Genomic DNA, 19,061 nt, shown 5'->3' with positions numbered 1-19,061 from the left:
TTAAACCTCAAATTCAGACTGTGATCCCTTGCATTGTTCACACATGTAATCCCCCTGCATAGTTCACACTTGTAAAACCTATATTGTTCACACCCTTTAAACCCTGTACTGTTCACACCTGAGACCCAGACTGAAACTGCCCACATTGTTCACCTGTTCAAACTTCATACAAACTACTGAAGGGGCACCAGTCACTGTATGTAGCACATATTACAGTGATCCTGATAGGCTTCCCTGTCTCCTGCTCTGTTCTGCCTTCCTTATGCTCCCTGTGTGTGCCATACTCTGCCTGCCCTATGCTCCTTGTGTGTGCCATACTGTATCTTGACAGCGCTATATAAATATATGATGATGATGATACTCTGCCTGCCCTATGCTCACTGTGTGTGCCATTCTCTGCCTGCCCTATGCTCCCTGTGTGTGCCATACTCTGCAGTATGCACCCTGTCTGTGCCATACTCTGCCTGCCCTATGCCCTCTATGTGTGCCATACTCTGCCTGCCCTATGCTCCCCATGTGTGTCATACTCTACCAGCCCTTTGCTCCCTGTGTGTGCCATTCTCTGCCTGCCCTATGCTCCCTGTGTGTGCCATACTCTGCTTGCCCTATGCTCCCTGTGTGTGTGCCATACTCAGCATGCCCTATGCTCCTGGGTGTCCTATACTCTGCCTGTGTGTGCCCTGCCTGTGGAACATAAGGTAGGGTAGGGTTTTGTTAGCATTGTGTAATAAGCTGGGGGGGGGTGCTGTTATCCACAGGGGAGGATGAGTGATATCCCTGCAGTGAGCACCAAGCATTTGTTTTTTGTGCTATCACAATCAATGTGGGTATGGTCTTGTTGTAACATGGGTGTGGTTTAAAGTGGGTGTGGTTTGAAAACAGGGAGTGGTCAATGCTGGCTTCCATTATTGGCCCTCCACCATGTAGGCCAGAAAAAATCCGGCCCTCGGTACCACTGTTGGACAGCACTGATCTACAGCATAACTTTTGTAATACAGAAGGTGTTGCTTATACCAACACAAGCGAAAAGCTCTTATTTAAACACAAGATTGAACCCACATTGACACTATTCATATAAGTTACTTGTGCCCATACATACTCCTAGCAACTTGGCTACATGCAGGAGGTGCCAGTGCCCATGTCTATCCTGCTCTGATGAACATCTTACAAGTCCTAATGGCAAGTCATCAGATGCTAATGTCAGATACTTTGTGTCCATATTGTTACATTGCAATGAATTCAACACTGCATTGTAGGTTAAAAAACATGACGCTATCCATCCAAAAACTACACTTTGCACATTGCATCGTCTTTGCTAATGATCTTTAAATCAGTTATTTGGTGGGAAAGACTTTGGGAATTACAACTGGCTTACACAAGTTTAATTGTGAAAGAATCCCATTGATATCGCTTACCAAATATCAGTAATGGTTCGGGTGCCCATGCCCCGTCGCTTAGAAAGTATTGCAAATTCATTGAAGCAGGGTTACTCACTGCTTCTATTTTGTGGCCCAGGTGCAGTGACACTTTTCATGTATATACACACGTAGTCATAGACATTTACTTTAAAATCTTTACACATATAAAAAGGTCTCAGAACTAACATCATCCATGACATAGTTCATGTCAAACATTAATCCTTTGTTGCAAAGGTTGCTGGATTTTATCACTATCCTTGGTCTGTGGAGTGTGTGCTCTTCTGAAGGTGGGGAGCACAATGGCCACAGTATATACTCATGCCTATACAGCTTCCAGTCAGTCACTCTAACCAGTTTTTTTTTTTAAGTAGGGCCGCCTAGCCTAGCAACATTATACTAGAGAGATGGAGAACCAATCATTTAAATGTGTTAAGAAAACGTTAAAAATGAAGACCAGTTGCAAAAGGTCTATAAATAACTTATTGTTCTACTGTGCCATAAAAAGTGTATGAGCTGTCTCCCTTCACAGGTCAGTCAACCAAACGCTCCTCCTTTATGTTTGTGTGTGTGTATATAAGACAGCTCTGTTTCTGGAATCACTGTAATGCTTAGTGGAATGGCTGTGCTATTCAGTGACTGCTTGGCAAGGAAATTGTAAAGTGAGCTGTTTGCATCAATATTACCATGTTTTCTCCACACACCGGCCGCAAAGCACGCAGAGGAAGCTTTGAAGGAATTTTACACAAGAACACAGTAAGTTTAAAAGATTACTTTTTTATATTATATACTCTGAGTAGATTTCTTGAAATGCAGCTGTTCTGTGTTTGTGGGCAGAAGCATTTGTCCAGATTCTCAAAAGAATATTTGGTCTGACTAGTATTATTTTTTAATGCGAGTAAGAAGAATAATACTTTTATTCCTATTTATTCTTATTTTATTTTTAGAAGTACCATATTTGAGACAATTGAAGTATCTAGATATCAAAATAATATGACAGTTCCCATTTATGCTTACACTAGAACCCCCATTTTATATTTTTCAGGGGACTATAAAAAATGGTGTAAAGTCCGGGAAATGTATTATGCTTTATATGTTGGTGGGACCACAAAAAAAAAAACCAATGTAAAATGCGAAACAACTTAAAATCAGGTGATGTACAATTGAGGTTTCACTGTATTTAATTGTCACTTAATTTAAATTGTAATTTATGATTTTAAGATCATTTTATTAAGAATTTTATTTCACTTCTTGTTAAGATATTTGTTCTCCTTTGCAGAGGAGATGTGTTTGTATGACTTTGGCAAATTATGTTTTCAATGTATTGGATACTTTTTCAGTAATAATTCTGTGTTTTTTAAATCTGCATTAATTAAGTTTATTTTGTGGTTTAATAGCTTGATCTACATATTAGTTGTAGACATTTGCTCAGGTTAAAAGCTTTATAGATTATTTATGGTTATTTGTAGTATGCAAAAAAAAAGGGCGCAACTGGCCATTGTCTTGCTCTTTTCACACAGCATCATGCAAGACCTGTGGCTGCAACTTGAATGGAGTGCTGCCTGCCTTTTACAATGCTCTATACAAAAGCAGACTTGTCAACTCTCCTTATTTTCCTGGGAGTTAACTGGATTTGGGCTCCCTCCAGTGGTCTCCCATCCCAGCATTCCCCCTATTTTCTAGTACCTATGGGCACAAACCAATCAGTGACATCACTGAAGCAATGTGCACATGCACAGTGGAGAAACGATAATTTCAGTAGCAGTTCGGAGCATGCATGTGACATCACTTCCTCTGATGTCACTTCCTGATTGTAAAATTTTTCGCTTTTGCACAATCCCCCAACTGGGCCGCTATTAAAAGTTGACAGGCTCAATCTGCAACAGGGTCCTGTGCTTACTGCTTTCCCAAAGACAGGTGTTAAGGTCAGAGTTTGGCTGACACTGCTCTGGTGCTTAGTGCAAAGAGCAGCATTCCCCTTGGTGCAAGTAAATGAGCACTAAGGGTTGATTTCTAATGCACTGTAGCGCTCAAGCACTTGTGCCCCCCAGGGAACAATAAATTATCCCTAACATCTATTAGGGACTGTATCCATATATCCTTATAAACATAGCATACAACATGAACTTCACAGGGTGGCATATTGCATCCCCACTGTTTCAATTTTTGAGAGAAAGGACAAGCTTCTTGATACTGTATCTGAAAATTTATATAGCACGGTTATGAAGCTCTGCAGAATGTTGCTCTATCTGGCTAGGCATGCTAGGAGTCATTGTTCACTACAGTTTGGAGTATGTAAGACTGATATCCCAGATTTCAAATGTTTTTGGTGATATTGATCTAAAGCAGGATAGTTCTACTTTTGTACTCACTTGCACAGGAAACGTTGGAAGGATATTCCATTCTGACAGCAGTTTGTGAGAATGGGGAGCACAGCCCACTTTAAGTGCATCTAGACATGTGTCAGGTGCTTGTACTCATAGACCACTACCTGATTTAAGGGTCAGTATATTCAAGAAATGTTTAGGACCAAACTGGGCCCATTATCAAATCTAGATTAGGATATTTTCTAACTGAATACTCCCCTACATGCACAGAGAAAGTTGGAAGGGTATTCTATTCTATAGAAACAGCTGCATTTTGTGAGCTGTATCAACCGAAATGATGTGGCCTTAAAACATACACATTATATATACTTATATATGTGTTCAATATTTTTTATATATGAGTAATAAACAATTTTCTTTCATTCTGCATTTCTTCGGCTTGGAATTAAAACTACTGTCTGATGGGCCACTGGTTGCTACAGCCAATGATGTTAGCAACCAAAAAGTGAAGTAGTTATGATCACTGGTCACTGTTGTTTATGTTATGTTGTTATCTCTTCTGTTATCTCTGCAGATCAGACTGTAGAGATTAGAAAAGGTAAATAATGATGAGGGGATATATGGTGATCTCTTTATAAATTAGATCGGGAGTGAATATTCTAGGATATGTTTTTGCACCTCCAAGGTAAACCAGCAATGTGTTTTCCTTGACATATGTAGTAATGTCTATATATCCTAAGTACTTTACTAAGCTCACAAAATTAGCCAGATACCTTTGATCAATAAAAGCAGCCAATTTACTACTTTTATCTGTTATGTTATAGAAAATAAAGATATATATATATACCGTATATATATATATATATATATATATATATATATATATATATATATATATATATATATATATATATATATATATATATATATATATACCGTATATATATACCGTATATATATACCGTATATATATATATATATATAGACAAATACAAGAGGTCCTCTGCACTCAACCCATTATCAATATATTTAAGACAGAGACATTTTGTGCATACTGCTACTGAAAAATGCCTTACCCTTTAAACAAAACAGGTATTGTTTGTCCATATATTGCAATATATTTAAGATGGCCAACTACGTCAAAGTCATCCCATATCTGGCCAGTCCTACGTTTAATTTTTATCTGATTCATTAAGAATTCAATTGCTTAATTATACATTTTACAAAGGGACTAAGTTTTACCTGCAACTTACTTGCTGCTTTCAAAGTAAAACTCCCAAACTTGGCTGCCCTTTTATTAGACACCAGTGGGATCACCTGACTATAGTTGGGAAGGGTGGGAGCTGGTCATTGGCAACTTAGTCCCTTTGTAAAATGTATAATTAAGCAATTGAATTCTTAATGAATCAGATGAAAATTGAGCGTAGGACTGGCCAGATATGGGATGACTTTGACGTAGTTGGCCAGCTTAAATATATTGCAATATATGGACAAACAATCCCTGTTTTGTTTAAAGGGTAAGTCATTTTTCAGTAGCAGTATGCACAAAATGTCTCTGTCTTAAATATATTGATAATGGGTTGAGTGCAGAGGACCTGTTGTATTTGTCTATATGTATTTTGTGGTCACAGCCTCATTGCACCCCCGCCTAATGTTTTTAAAAATTAGCGGTGTGCACAACTTTCCCTTGTTTGTTATAGTTATACAGGAGCAGTGACCAGCTCCATGTTGTAACTCCCACCCTTCCCAACTATAGTCAGTTGATCCCACTGGTGTCTCATAAAAGGGCAGCCAAGTTTGGGAGTTTTACTTTGAAAGCAGCTAGTAAGTTGCAGGTAAAATTTATTCCCTTTGTAAAATGTATAATTAAGCAATTGAATTCTTAATGAATTAGATGAAAATTGAGCGTAGGACTAGCCAGATATGGGATGACTTTGACGTAGTTGGCCAGCTTAAATATATTGCAATATATGGACAAACAATCCCTGTTTTGTTTAAAGGGTAAGGCATTTTTCAGTAGCAGTATGCACAAAATGTCTCTGTCTTAAATATATTGATAATGGGTTGAGTGCAGAGGACTCAAGTATTTGTCTATATGTATTTTGTGGTCACAGCCTCATTGCACCCCCGCCTAATGTTTTTAAAAATTAGTGGTGAGCACAACTTTCCCTTGTGTGTGTGTGTATATATATATATATATATATATATATATATATATATATATATATATATATATATATATATATATATATATATCTAAAATGTACCTTCAAAGTAAGTTGAACATTCAATGTGAAATCAACTGGAATGCCCACACAGCTTACTGAACCTGGGCCAAAAAGTTGTCTCCTCTGATTCAGCATTGTGATGTGCGTGAGAAACGTAAGAAACTTGATTTGATGGTTATCTGCTGAGGCAGGTTTATCCATTACAACCAGATTACTGCAGCAATTACAATCCTCAAGGCTTTACCAGTAACACACGAGAACATCAATGGCTAAGTTCACTAGCAGAGGGTCAAAGGATAGCCTTCATTAAAATGAGTAAACTCAAAACTGACAACAAGGTGTAAAACTTGCCATGAACTACACACTTAGGGGCAGAAAAATTCACTCACTTTTTAGTTACATAGTTACATAGGGGAAATTTACTAAAGGGCGAAGTGGCTAAAATTCGCCAGCAAGATGTCATTTTGGCACCTCGCCGATTTACTAAAGGTAGCTGGCGTAATTTTGCCAAGAATATAGACTCTGGTGCAACTCTGCACTCTAACGACGAATTTTCGGTCTGGAGAAAGAGCGTTACTACGCAAATTCACTACGTTTTTGATTTTACTGACCGTTACCTCTATCGCCAGACTTGCCTTCGCCACCTCAGACCAGGCGAAGTGCAATAGAGTAGATAGGAGTTCCTCAAAAAAAAGTTGAAAATTTTTCTAAGTCCCCAAAAACGCTGGCGTTTTTTTTCTATTTAAAGGGTGATAGACTGAAAAAGATCGTAAAATTTTTTTTGGGGTACTCTCGTTCCCCCCTACATTTGCTAACATATGGCACATAAACTATACTGTGGGCACATGTGTAGGGCATTATAAGAACTTTATATAATTTTATTTAGGTTCCTTGGCCTTGTGTAGTGTAATGTATTTGCTGCAGCATATACGGTCATTGCACTTTAACTGCACGCCGTATGCTAATTAGCCAATGCTAGCGTAACTTCAAAGTGCAGAGCGTAATTTCGTCAGCATTCGGTACCCTGTGTGCAACTTCGGATCTTCATGAATTAGCGTTATCCAGGCGAATTTACACCTGGCGAAGTGCGAATTTTCGCCGGTTAGTGAATTTGCCCCATAGTTAGTTACATAGTTAAATCAGTTTGAAAAAAGACAAAGTCCATCAAGTTCAATCCCTCCAAATAAAAACCCATGCATCCATACACACACCCCTCCATACTTTCAAAGAGTATCATGCTTGACAAAGAGTGGAGTGCCCCTCGAAACGTTGCATTGTGCTGCTGTCCTTTAACAATAAAGATGGTTTTACTATAATTGGAGTGCTGTCTATTGGAGAAAAATACAACCCCTCCAAATAAAAACCCATGCATCCATACACACACCCCTCCATACTTTCACATAAATGATATATACCCATATCTATACTAACTATAGAGTTCAATATCACAATAGCCTTTGATATTATGTCTGTCCAAGAAATCATCCAAGCCACTCTTAAAGGCATTAACAGAATCAGCCATCACAACATCACCCGACAGTGCATCTCACAACCTCACTGTCCTCACTGTGAAGAACCACCTATATTGCTTCAAATGAAAGTTATTTTCTTCTAGTCTAAAGGTGTGGCCTCTGGTAGGGTGATCCTCTTTATGGGTAAAAAGGTCCCCTGCTATTTGTCTATAATGTCCTCTAATGTACTTGTAAAGTATAATCATGTCCCCTCGCAAGCACCTTTTTTTTTCCAGAGAACACCAACCTTGACAGTCTACCCTCATAATTTAAGTCTTCTATCCCTCTAACCAGTTTAGCTGCATGTCTCTGCAATCTCTCCAGTTCATTGATATCCCTCTTAAGGACTGGAGTCCAAAACTGCACTGCATACTCCAGATGAGGCCTCACCAGGGACCTATAAAGAGGCATAATTATGTTTTCATCCCTTCAGTTAATGCCCTTTTTTATGCAAGACAGAACTTTATTTGCTTTAGTGGCCACAGAATGACACTGCCCAGAATTAGACAACGTGTTATCCTTATTTTAAGGAAACTCCCAACACACTGCCATTTAGTGTAGTATAACTTGCATTTATATTATTTTTGCCAAAGTGCTTAACCTTAGATTTATCAACATTGAACCTCATTTTCCAGTTTGCTGCTCAGTTTCCCAACTTAGACAATCACTCTGCAAAGTGGCAGCATCCTGCATGGATAGTTTTGCACAATTTAGTATCATCTGCAAAAATAGAAACAAGTTGAAAAGCAAGGGATCTTATATAGAGCTCTGCGGTACTCCACCTACAACACTGGTCCAATTATTTCTATGGTATTTTTAGAAGCAAATTTATGAGTGGGTGAGAGTTCACTAAGGGGCAGAAATTTGAAAAGTGTGATAAGTAGGTTGAAGTGCTACATAGTAATGTTCTTCCAACAACAATATATGGTTAACTTATAGTTGGTGTTTCCCTTGCAAAAGAAACAATATGAAATAGATTTAGAGAATAACAGGTGCTACAAAGCATGGACAATTGAGGCGTGAAAAATAAAAAGATTGTGCACAGATAAAATGCACAAAGGGGGGAATTTAGCACAATCAGAAGGAGGGTAGAGCTGGAGGAACTCAGAAGTAAGTTAAGGCGTTTGAGAGTGGGCAATGGGCTTTGGAAAGCAACAAAAGAATTTAAAATAATTCAAGATTATTCCAGGTATTAGTTTCAACTTTAAATATATGATAATGAGAAATATACTGCACTTATGATGTGCTTATAAATATGAATAAATACAGTCATTCTTTTTCTTTAGTATGCTATTATTTTGGTTACAAATAATCAGCTTTGTTCAGAAATCTCATTATGTAGAATTATAGACTTCTTGCACTGATCCTCAGCTTAGATGAAGTGAAAATAATTCAGTCAGGTGGGTCAAAATTCCTCTGGCTCAGTAGAAAATTCAAGTCTTTGACTTTGTTAACCCAATGTTCATAAAGTGTTTGGATTTCTATTTACAAGATACTTTACTGTTTTATAGCCTTGTCTTGCTTGGCTGAGAAAGAGGTATTGCTAATTCTCCACCAGAGAAAACAAGTATGGAATTCTATTCTCAAGCACCTTATTTTGAACATAGTTATAGGACTATCAAAAAAAACCCCATATATTTACAGACACACAAATGCATATATAAACATATTACTATAATTATGAGAAAAGGGTATGTTTAACAAGACATACAGCATATTACTTAACTTTTTCATATATCATATATTCTATCTAGAGCATGACATTAAGGAAGAGTCTGTACAGGTCTCCTTTTTAGTTTTCACTTTTCATTAATGTTCCATACTTACTAGATGTAATGACGATTTTCTGTACTAGAACAATTTGTACTTTGATAAATTTGTAAATCATTCAGGCTTCTTTAGTTTGAATTTTCTTAAATCCATGCCTCCCACACCTTAACCTAGCTGGAGGGGTCCAGGGGGGGGGGGGGTCACATTTTTAGCTTAGAGAGTGAAACTGTGCTCTCTGCACCAACTAACCGGTTTAATAACTAGAAATTTGGCTCTTAAAGTTACCAGGAGCGTCTTTTTGCTAACAGGTATTATAAGTAAATTAATATACACTATATGTTTTTTTTGACAAGGTTTCTGTATCTCTGTAGGTTGGTATATGCATCATATCAATTCAAAAAGCTCACATTATTTTACATCACTGTGGCTGGGCAGATGGGAGCTCACACAAACAATGCTTAGTGATCATTCAAGCTTCTCAGCACAGCTAGGAAAAAATTACAATTTAACTAGTGATGAGCGAAGTTTTTCTCTGTGTATGCTTAGGTTGCGATGTTCAGTTTCGCGTGATAAAAAAGTTGCACATGATATTATCTTCCCCTTCTTCCACATTAAGCAATAGGGTTTTCAAATTTTGACACAAAGCAAAAAATGGCAGATTTGCGCAAAACAGTCAACGATTCAACTTGAAAATACGCCCATAGACTTTAATATACATACCATTTATTGAAACAGAAAAATACATATATAAATATATAAATGTTTGTAAATGTATTTAAATAATCATTAACACAAAACAAATTAAACTGAGGTAAATAGTTTTGCTCTTTAAAAGGCACCCTCAGATGAACTTAATGTAAAGGAACCCAAAGTGCTCCCTTTTGTCACTTAGTTTACTAGTTCTACAACTTTCTACTCTGTAATCTATATAAGCATTAAGGGATCACTTCATTGCTGGTAGCCTAGGGTTGATTTATTATGCAGGAAACTTTTCCAATCAGAAACATCTGAGCATAGCATGCATTCTGACGCTAAAATACTTAGCTATTCTTTAACAAAAGATTTTGTATTTTATTCTCCATGAATGCAATTATTTGTAATTATTGACTTATTTCCCCCCTTATAAATTTCCTCCTGATTTTGTTGGAACATGAGAAGTCTTATATATTGACCAAAATCAGCATGTTGGGTTCATGGTTATTAACTTCCACATCATAATTAGAGAACAGTTCTAAGTTGTGTGAAATCAGAGCAACAGTTTTTTTTAAGCCTGGTGCTGCTATTGTCTGAATTGAGGCAATGAATGGGTCTGTTATGGTCATAGTTCATTTGTTACACAGCAAAGGCTGTAAACTGAGAAAAGCCTCATGCTTCAGTGCGCACATCAGGAGATCAAAATTAACTTTTTGCCCCCAAATAAAGCCCCCTTTCAACAAAATCTTATTTAAATTAGCTGGTTTTCCTGTTTCTTTTTTTTTTTTTGATTAACCTATTTAGTTTTACAGTGTGAAACAAACTCAACTGGATTCAAATACTGTTTTTCAATAAAAAAAGACAAACTATTACCAAAGCATTGTAAAATGCTGGAGTCATTAATATTTAGTTGTTTCTATTATAAGGCTGAAAGTACTCAGGCTCTATACAATGCCATAGACAATACATGATCATGATTCTTCACAAAGGTACTGAACTAGTGGTACAGTTGCCTATAGCAACTAGTCAGGTCTCATCTTACAGCTACTTACTTGTTTAGTGTGATTCAAGTGCTGATTAGTAACCACACTTTTGTGATTTAGAAAAAAAGGAATTAGAGGGAGAGTAAACCCTATTTTTCAACAAGAGTCTAATAGACATAGTATGTTCTGCTAAACATACTTTTTGTTTATTGTTTTAGGGAATAAGTATGTTTTTTAATTTATTGCACTAAACTGGTCACAATCTGAATCACATTCTACTTTCTAGTCCCAGCAAGTTAAAATAAATTAGCAGTCTACCGAGACCTTGTTTGTTGGGACTAGGAAATAGATTGTCAGTTTAGTCTCATTTCTGGATTTTTTGCTACCCCAATTCAACCTGAAGCTGCTATGTGAGGAGAAATCTAAGTTATGATTTGTAGACATACTGACCCCCACCCATGGCTTTGACCTTGCATTTTTCTATATTCATAATAAATGACTCTTACAAGTGTCACCATACATCATCTATTTATAAGCGAACAGAATGCACGTCTAATTGTATTTAAGAATATTTTCAGTGAATTAACTAAAATAAACAGTATTATGATTTTTATACATGAATGCAACACTCAAAGTATGTAAAATATGATAAAGGATAAAGTACATGCCAAAAGCAAAAATAACACATGTATCAGCTAAGACAGAAACTAAGCTGTCTTAGCTTCCATAGCAGGTGTTTCCATGTTATATTACTACATTGTTTTGTTAAAAGCTAGTAATGATCAACAGACCATCATGTTTTGTGGCTCTGTCAAAATTCTCTCCTGAGTATAAGCAGACTAAGTACTTATTTCCCATTGATAAAATATTTTATGGTCTGATATACAGTTCTAGTATAGATCCAGTATATTTTTTTGCTCATTGTATAGTCAAAAAAGTATTAAGCCGTGTTTCATCGCTTACTAGACATAGCACCCTTTTGTATATATTTACATGATTTTAAGAAGTTAGTAAAATTGATTGAATTTAATTTTATTCCTTCTGTTTTTGTGAGTTGCATGTTTTAGGCATTTTAAACCCTAGCTCTTAAATGTCAAATAAAACACAAAGGTGTATATGTAAGTTGAGTGAAATATTTTATGACAGTAAAAACTGGTGTAAGATAAATGTGATAAAATTTCAGTATTGTCCTTGGATTTTGTTTAACGTCATGCATTGCTATCATACTAATAATTTATTGCAATGAGCAAACACTGAATGTTGGCATTAGTTTCCACCACTCTAGATCTGGCCTTTGTCAATGGGACATATGGTATTTTGTTGGCAAATAATTTCTAGCATAAAAAATTGTGAAAAATGCTGTGTAAAAAGTATGTAAATCATTACACAGTTTTATAAATATTTGTGATTTTACTGTGAGTACCATTTCTTTCATTTTCTTTTTTTATCTTTATAAATAGGCCCCTTAAACAATAATGCTCATATTTAAGATATGCAAAAAACCATCACAATTCATTATTTCAAACTTATTTTCTAGCAATCAAAAATCAAAATTTGTTCCTTCAGCTACTTGCACCTGATTATTTTTATTGTTAATGTGGACTTTCTGAAGTTTGTAGGATCATGAATGGTGTTTGTGAATGATTCAAGTAGCAGAACTAGGAATGCCTGTATGTGCAACTCACAAACGGTGTGTGCAGGTGCAACCACTTGTGAATGCCCCTTTGGTGAAATTCCTTCCCCATTTTAGTGTCAGGAGCGCCTGTTGGCAAAATGGGTTCAATGCCCAATTATAGGAATTGTTGAATTGTGTTCCTGGGTTTCCTGAATTATTGGTTCCTGGTTTCCTGAACCTTGGCTTGACCCTGATTCTGATTCATGCTGCCTGCCTTATTGAATACTTGCCTGAACTTGACTACTCTTACACCGGACCACTTTTGGATACCACAAACTTAGACTTTAACCCTAAGCTTCCTCCTTGGTCTGGGGATTAGCGTCCCGCATGGAAGCTTATGAAGCTCAGCAGGTCCGCATTGGGCAAGTACTGGACACTCTCCTTTCCTGTATGCCGTACATCTCTTCGGCCTCAGGAGTGTATCTCCAGTCTCTGCCCGCATGTGTACAAGTACTTTGGGGATGTCTTCTGCAAGAAGTCTGCAGAGACTCTTCCTACTCACCGCTCCTACAATTGTCCCATCGAACTTCTTCCCGGTATTATGCCCCCCAGTAGTAGTGTATTCATAGTCGTATATTTAGATGACATTTTAATCTTCTCCAAGGACTTGGAAAGTCACCGAACCTGGGTGAAAGAAATCCTTTCTCGTCTGAGAGAAAACTCTCTTTTTGCCAAGCTGGAGAAGTGAGTCTTCAAAGTTCCTAAGATTCCCTTCCTGGGTTACATCATCTCTCAGGAGGGATTCGAGATAGATCCTTCCAAAGTTTCTGCAATCCGAGATTGTCCTCTTCACACAAGCACCAAGGCCATACAGAGATTTGTCGGTAATTACTACCAACAATTTATCAAGGGGTTCTCCTCCTGTTTCGCACCTGTATTGGCTCTCATTTGGAAGGGAGGAAAACCTAAAGCCTGGCCCCCTCAAGCCCTGGAGATTTTCAGTCCCTGAAAGACATGTTTGTTTCTGCTTCTGTCCTTCGACATCCTGACCTCCTTCAACCCTTCTACATTGAAGTCGCCACTTCTGACGTCGGAGCTGGAGCTATCCTCTCTCAGAGACAAGTTGCAGATGGAAAACTACACCCTTGTGCCTATTTTTCGATGAAATTCTCTCCTGCTAAGCAAAATTATGACGTCGGGAATCGCGAGCTTCTGGCAGTTAAACTCACACCTGGAAGGAGCCTCTCATCCTGTCACCATTTACACTGATCACAAAAATTTGGAATTCATCCAGACTCAAGAGACTGAACCCTCGCCAAGCTCGGTGGGCACTCTTCTTCACATGATTGAACTTTGTCCTTACATACTGCCCTGGCTCCCGGAATCCAAAGGCAGGTGCCCTGTCCCGAAGCATTGTACCTGAGGGTCACATTAGTGAAGATCAAGAACCAATTGTTCCACCCACCAAAATCATTGCTTCCCTATTCCCGTAACTGGCCAGCCAGATCTGTCCAGTCCTCCTCTCCTGCTGATACCCCCATAGGTATGGTATATGTGCCTTCCGAGTTCTGCATTCCCATCCTTCAGCAAAAACATTGTTCCAAGCAAGGCGGACATCCAGGTACCCAAAAGACCATTGATCTTGTTAGTCATCTCCTTTGGTGGCCTACCCTTCGGGAGGATGTGAAAGACTTTGTAGCGGCCTGTGCCGCTTGTGCCTCTTCTAAGTCCAGTCATTCTTGTCCTAGCGGTCTATTGCAACCTCTACTTATTCCCTCTCATCCTTGGACTCATTTAGCTATGGACTTTATTGTCGAACTACCACCTTCCAAAGGGAGCACTGTTATATGAGTAGTTATTGACCACTTCAGTATGATGGCACACTTTATCCCTCTTCGAAAACTTTGAATTGCTGAATTGTGTTCCTGGGTTTCCTGAATTCTTGGTTCCTGGCTTCCTGACCCTTGGCTTGACCCTGATTCTGATTCTTGCTGCCTGCCTTATTGAATACTTGCCTGAACTTGACTACGCTTACACCTGACCCTTTTTGGATACTGCCAACTTGGACTTTAACCCTAAGCTTCCAACTTGGTCTGGACTTCTCCCGCTGGGAGCCGATAGCCCCCCCTGACATTTAGTTCCTATTGATAAATGAATACTAATGACTCTTAAGCCAATGAGTCCAGTAATGCAACCTCTACGTACTCTGAGAAATGTTTTGTCATCTCTTTAAGAGAAGGCCAGATCCATGTGAATTGCCAGCTCATTCTTTGAGGTCTTTTATATAAACGTGCGGTTTGTCCCCATGGTCACATGTCCCAGCCAAGTACAATTAATAACCTAATTCCGACTTCGACTCGAATGATTCAAACTAAAAATCGTTCGACTATTCGACCATTCGATAGTACCGTCTCTTTAAAAAAAACTTCGACTACATACTTCGCCACTTTAAACCTACCGAGCTACAATGTTAGCCTATGGGGACCTTCCCCATAAGTTTTCTAAGCTTTTTCTGATCGAAGGAAAATCCTTTGATCGATCATAGGATTTGCGGTAAATCCTTCGACTTCGATATTCAAAGTCGAAGGATTTGTACCTCGAGAGTCGAATTCGATGGTTAATTAACCCTCAATATTCCACCCTTAGTAAATATGCCCCCTAGTAATAGTAAAATGCCAGTCTCCATTTCTATTCATAGGTTGTGTCTGCAGCAACATAAATATATGTACTGTACTATTAGCCAACATCCTCACAAAATGACATGCAAACCAACTTGCAACTGCACAGATGTTGAGCTATTAAAATGAATTCTAACATCTGAGATGTAAAACAACTAAAAGGAATTACGCAATATCTTTGACACTACTCATTGACTACCTTAGAGTAAAAATTCTCATTTTAATAATACGTGGACATTTTCAGGTGTTCATATGCAACTATTAATAGAATGCTCATGAATAAGATATGGATATTTTTTTACTTCTGAGGCAAACTGAAGACACTTTTAGATATTTTCGTTCACCTTCTTCTGGATCATAGAACCTGCATTTACTTTGTTTTATGGTGGCTCTGATCCATATTTTGTGCTTTCCTAAATGGGCAGAGCACCAAATCAATAAAGAAATGACCATGTAGTCTGTATATTACAAAATACTCACTGTATGATTAATTGCATTTTAAATAGTGTTTAGATTTAAATGTACTCATACTCTTGTGAAAACTGTGTAGGAGACAGAACCACCTGAAGATCAAGTATCATTTCCAGTTCATTGTCTGTGATGGTGGAAATTCATAAAGGTGGGTGGAATAGGTTCACAAAACAATTAAATTGTTGAATTCTGTATGATTGTTACTATAAATCTATCTGCAACAAGTAAAAACCAGCAGCTGGGCAATGCTACTGTGTGGGTTAGACTGAGTGTTCATGATTTCTCTTTGTTTCTAGTAAATCAGAAATGCTTAGCGCCACCCCTATACTCACCCCTCACAAACATTTATTTTGGAGATTATTCAGTCTCCTGGCGTAACTCTAAATTCACAGTTAATCTCGTTGTTTATATCTTCCAGTGGCACCTTCAGCCCCTCTGGAAGCTCTTCTACAGGCAGATAGCCTTTCTGCTCAAAGATTCATACCTAATATTCTACAGTAATTACAATAAAATACCTTTCCATAGGATAGCCTTATATATATATATATATATATATATATATATATATATATATATATATATATATATATATATATATATATATACCGAACTGAAATTGAACCCTAATTTGCATATGAAATCAAGGTGGGTGCAGCGTGCGTCTAAAAATTTTGTATAGCAAAGGTGGTGCCTGTCGGGCAATTCTGTTTTATTTAACTAAATCCTCACACATTAACATGTTCTGATCTGAAACCCTGCAAATATAAGTGGCATTACTAGGGCACCACGGGCCCTAGTTCAAAAACAACCCCCCCCCCAAGGAAGATGTTCTGCGCACTTGACTTTGGGCCTTTTTACAGCGGAGGCATTGACTCTGGATGGCACTACCGGGGGATGGGGGGTTGTTCTGGGTGCTGTTCTCCCGGTACTAACGCCACTGGCAGATATATATAGTCCCTCTTTTGACAGCTCAACCCGCAGTCACTGGTTTGTACTGGAACTTCCCTATTTTCTCTGCACTGAACTATGTTTCTAACTCAATTGGCGTTTGGCCCCAGAGCAGGCAGGAGGTTCAGAGAAAATACTTTGTAACAATTTTGAGATAAGCAAATAAGTAATTGTAACAAGATAAGATTACAGGTTCCCTGGGAGAAGTTAGATTCACAAGGGCAATTCACCTTCATTAGCAAAACTGTAATAACTGGAAAAAAAACTACAGAAATATGTTCAAACTTTCATAACCTGTTGAATTTTGTAAAATGAACATGGTAATTAGGGGGTGTGGCCAAAAATGGGTGTGGTTAAAAGACCTTGTCACACTACGCGCACCAAATTTTTTGTCCCTCTTTTTATTTCAGAAATGTTAGGAGGTGTGATATATCTGTTAAGCATGGTCTGATAATATTGCAAATCAGAAGCCCCCCAGGTTCGGGCCAACCTCAGCACACCATTTGCGGGTAGCTACCTTACACTGTCGGCTTCTGGCTTCCAGTTTTATAGGGGTGCGCCCCTACAGAGGGGAGAAGGCAGGTTTGGGTTGGTTGCGGGTGCGTGCCGGTCAGGTTTTTCTTGACCCGCACATCGCTACAAAGAACATAAAGAAATGCTAAAATGTTGATGCATACAAGGGACTTATTAAAATAAAATTGTGTTGTTTCAGTGCTTACCTGGGACATAATCAAGATCAAGGTCTTATTAAAAGTCCTGGGTGAGGGCCGAAACATGCAATAAAGGTAATTGAAGGGCTGGTCCAACTGCTTTCAGAAATAGAGAGGAAGGGTTAAGGGGACTAGGGTTGTCACCTCACCCCTTCATTATTGGCCACATATTAAATATACATAATTAAATTAGATGCATGCTGCAGACTGAAATGATTTATGTGGAGTCATGCAGAATTCATCTAACTTAATTGCTAATTAACCATGCAGGGTGTGGATTCAATATGTGGCTGATTTTAAAAGGGTGAGGTGGCAACTCTAAGTGGAATGCATAGACATTTAAGATACAGCAAAGAAGAAGCTAACTTGAGAGAGAGGAGTGACAGTTCAGGGAAAGTGGAGAGGGGGAAAACTAGTGGATTTTTCTCTAAGTGCACATATTGGTGAGATCAATCTCTTTTGTGTGGAGGCACGTGGGTTGAGGGCGAGCAGTTGCTAAGCATTACAGAGTCATACAGATACACCGAGTGCTTTAAAAGCTAATTTAAGTTAATACTGCAATTTTAAAACTTTTAGCTTACTTAAGTGATGCTGTTTCTACAGACTTTGTCTAACTAAATGTATGCTGGTCAACAAGCAATTTTTGCTAAATTTAATAGATGCTGCTTAGTGATGCTGTTGAGATAACATTCTTTACCTATTTAAGGTGATGTTAACAAGAGACTAACTTTGAATTTTTAAACATTAACTTGATTTTTACATACATATTGTATACATATTTATTGATTCTGTATGTGGTAAATTGAATTGAAATTTTTTGAGAGATGAACTGTATGAATAGATAAATAAAAAGGTGACTTTTTTTATTAGTAGGCTAGCCAGTATATAAAAAGTAAGTAACATATAATAATTATTAAGTCGCATCACCAGGCAATTTCCAGCTATTAAGAGAGAAGAGCAGGTGGAAGGGGGTTTCTACCCATGGTACAATGACAAGATTTAAGGTTAAGTGCAAGTAATGTTTTCTGAAAAACAGCAGTTTTAATTGGTTTAATTCAGAATCAAATTCATATATATAGGTGCCTATGGCACTGTTTAGCAGGCATAGAGTGCCCAACCTGCATTTTGTGTGAATTGTTTGTGAATGCCAGAGAAAACTAAGGCAGACTGGTATAACACTTGTAAAAGAATTCTGCTGTTTCACATTTTAAATTCAAGTCAGTATTCTTACTCACAAACACTAGGGAATGTAATAAAAGTAGCAAATAGAAACACAATTCGCACCAATACGAATAAAAATTTACATCTCACAATGTAATATTCTTCCTTAAACTGTTATTGCATTGCAGATTTCAAATGCGCACTTTTAAGAAGTGCTTGAAGGTGTTGTAATCTTTTGGAACAAACATAGTAACTTTTTCAGTAAGAAGTTTAATTCCATTCACTGCGCATTGGTGCAAACTATAAAATTCACAAACTTTCTTCCACTGTTCGAAGAGGTCGCTAAACAGTTTCTGGGTTCGCAATAGCTATATTAAATTTGCACAACGGAAAATTTGTTTGCGCAAAAGCATAACTTTTTGCATTGAGAATAGTTTTTCTATTACCGACTTTTATTACATTCCCCCTCTAGTGTTTAACTGTAGCAGATGCTTACTAAGTCTTTTTTTTACCAATAGTTCTTATTATTTTATATTCTTATTGCATTTGAA

General features: G+C 37.7%; 1 protein-coding gene across 2 annotated transcripts in view; it reads left to right on the top strand.

Moving 5' to 3' along the window:
* Nucleotides 1-2,037: 2,037 nt before the first annotated feature.
* tagap.L (T cell activation RhoGTPase activating protein L homeolog) overlaps nt 2,038-19,061 on the top strand; it is a 131,775-nt gene continuing 114,751 nt past the window's right edge. For both annotated transcript variants that reach the window (XM_041562843.1, XM_018263230.2), the window contains exon 1: nt 2,038-2,171. In XM_041562843.1, coding sequence (XP_041418777.1) covers nt 2,103-2,171 — 69 coding nt within the window. In that variant the 5' untranslated portion in view covers nt 2,038-2,102. The remainder of the gene's footprint in view (nt 2,172-19,061) is intronic.

This window comes from Xenopus laevis, chromosome 5L (genome assembly GCF_017654675.1).
Source record: "Xenopus laevis strain J_2021 chromosome 5L, Xenopus_laevis_v10.1, whole genome shotgun sequence".
NCBI classification, from domain to species: Eukaryota; Metazoa; Chordata; class Amphibia; order Anura; family Pipidae; genus Xenopus; species Xenopus laevis.
Note: the sequence above shows the minus strand (reverse complement) of the source record. Positions and strands in the feature narration are given on the sequence as shown.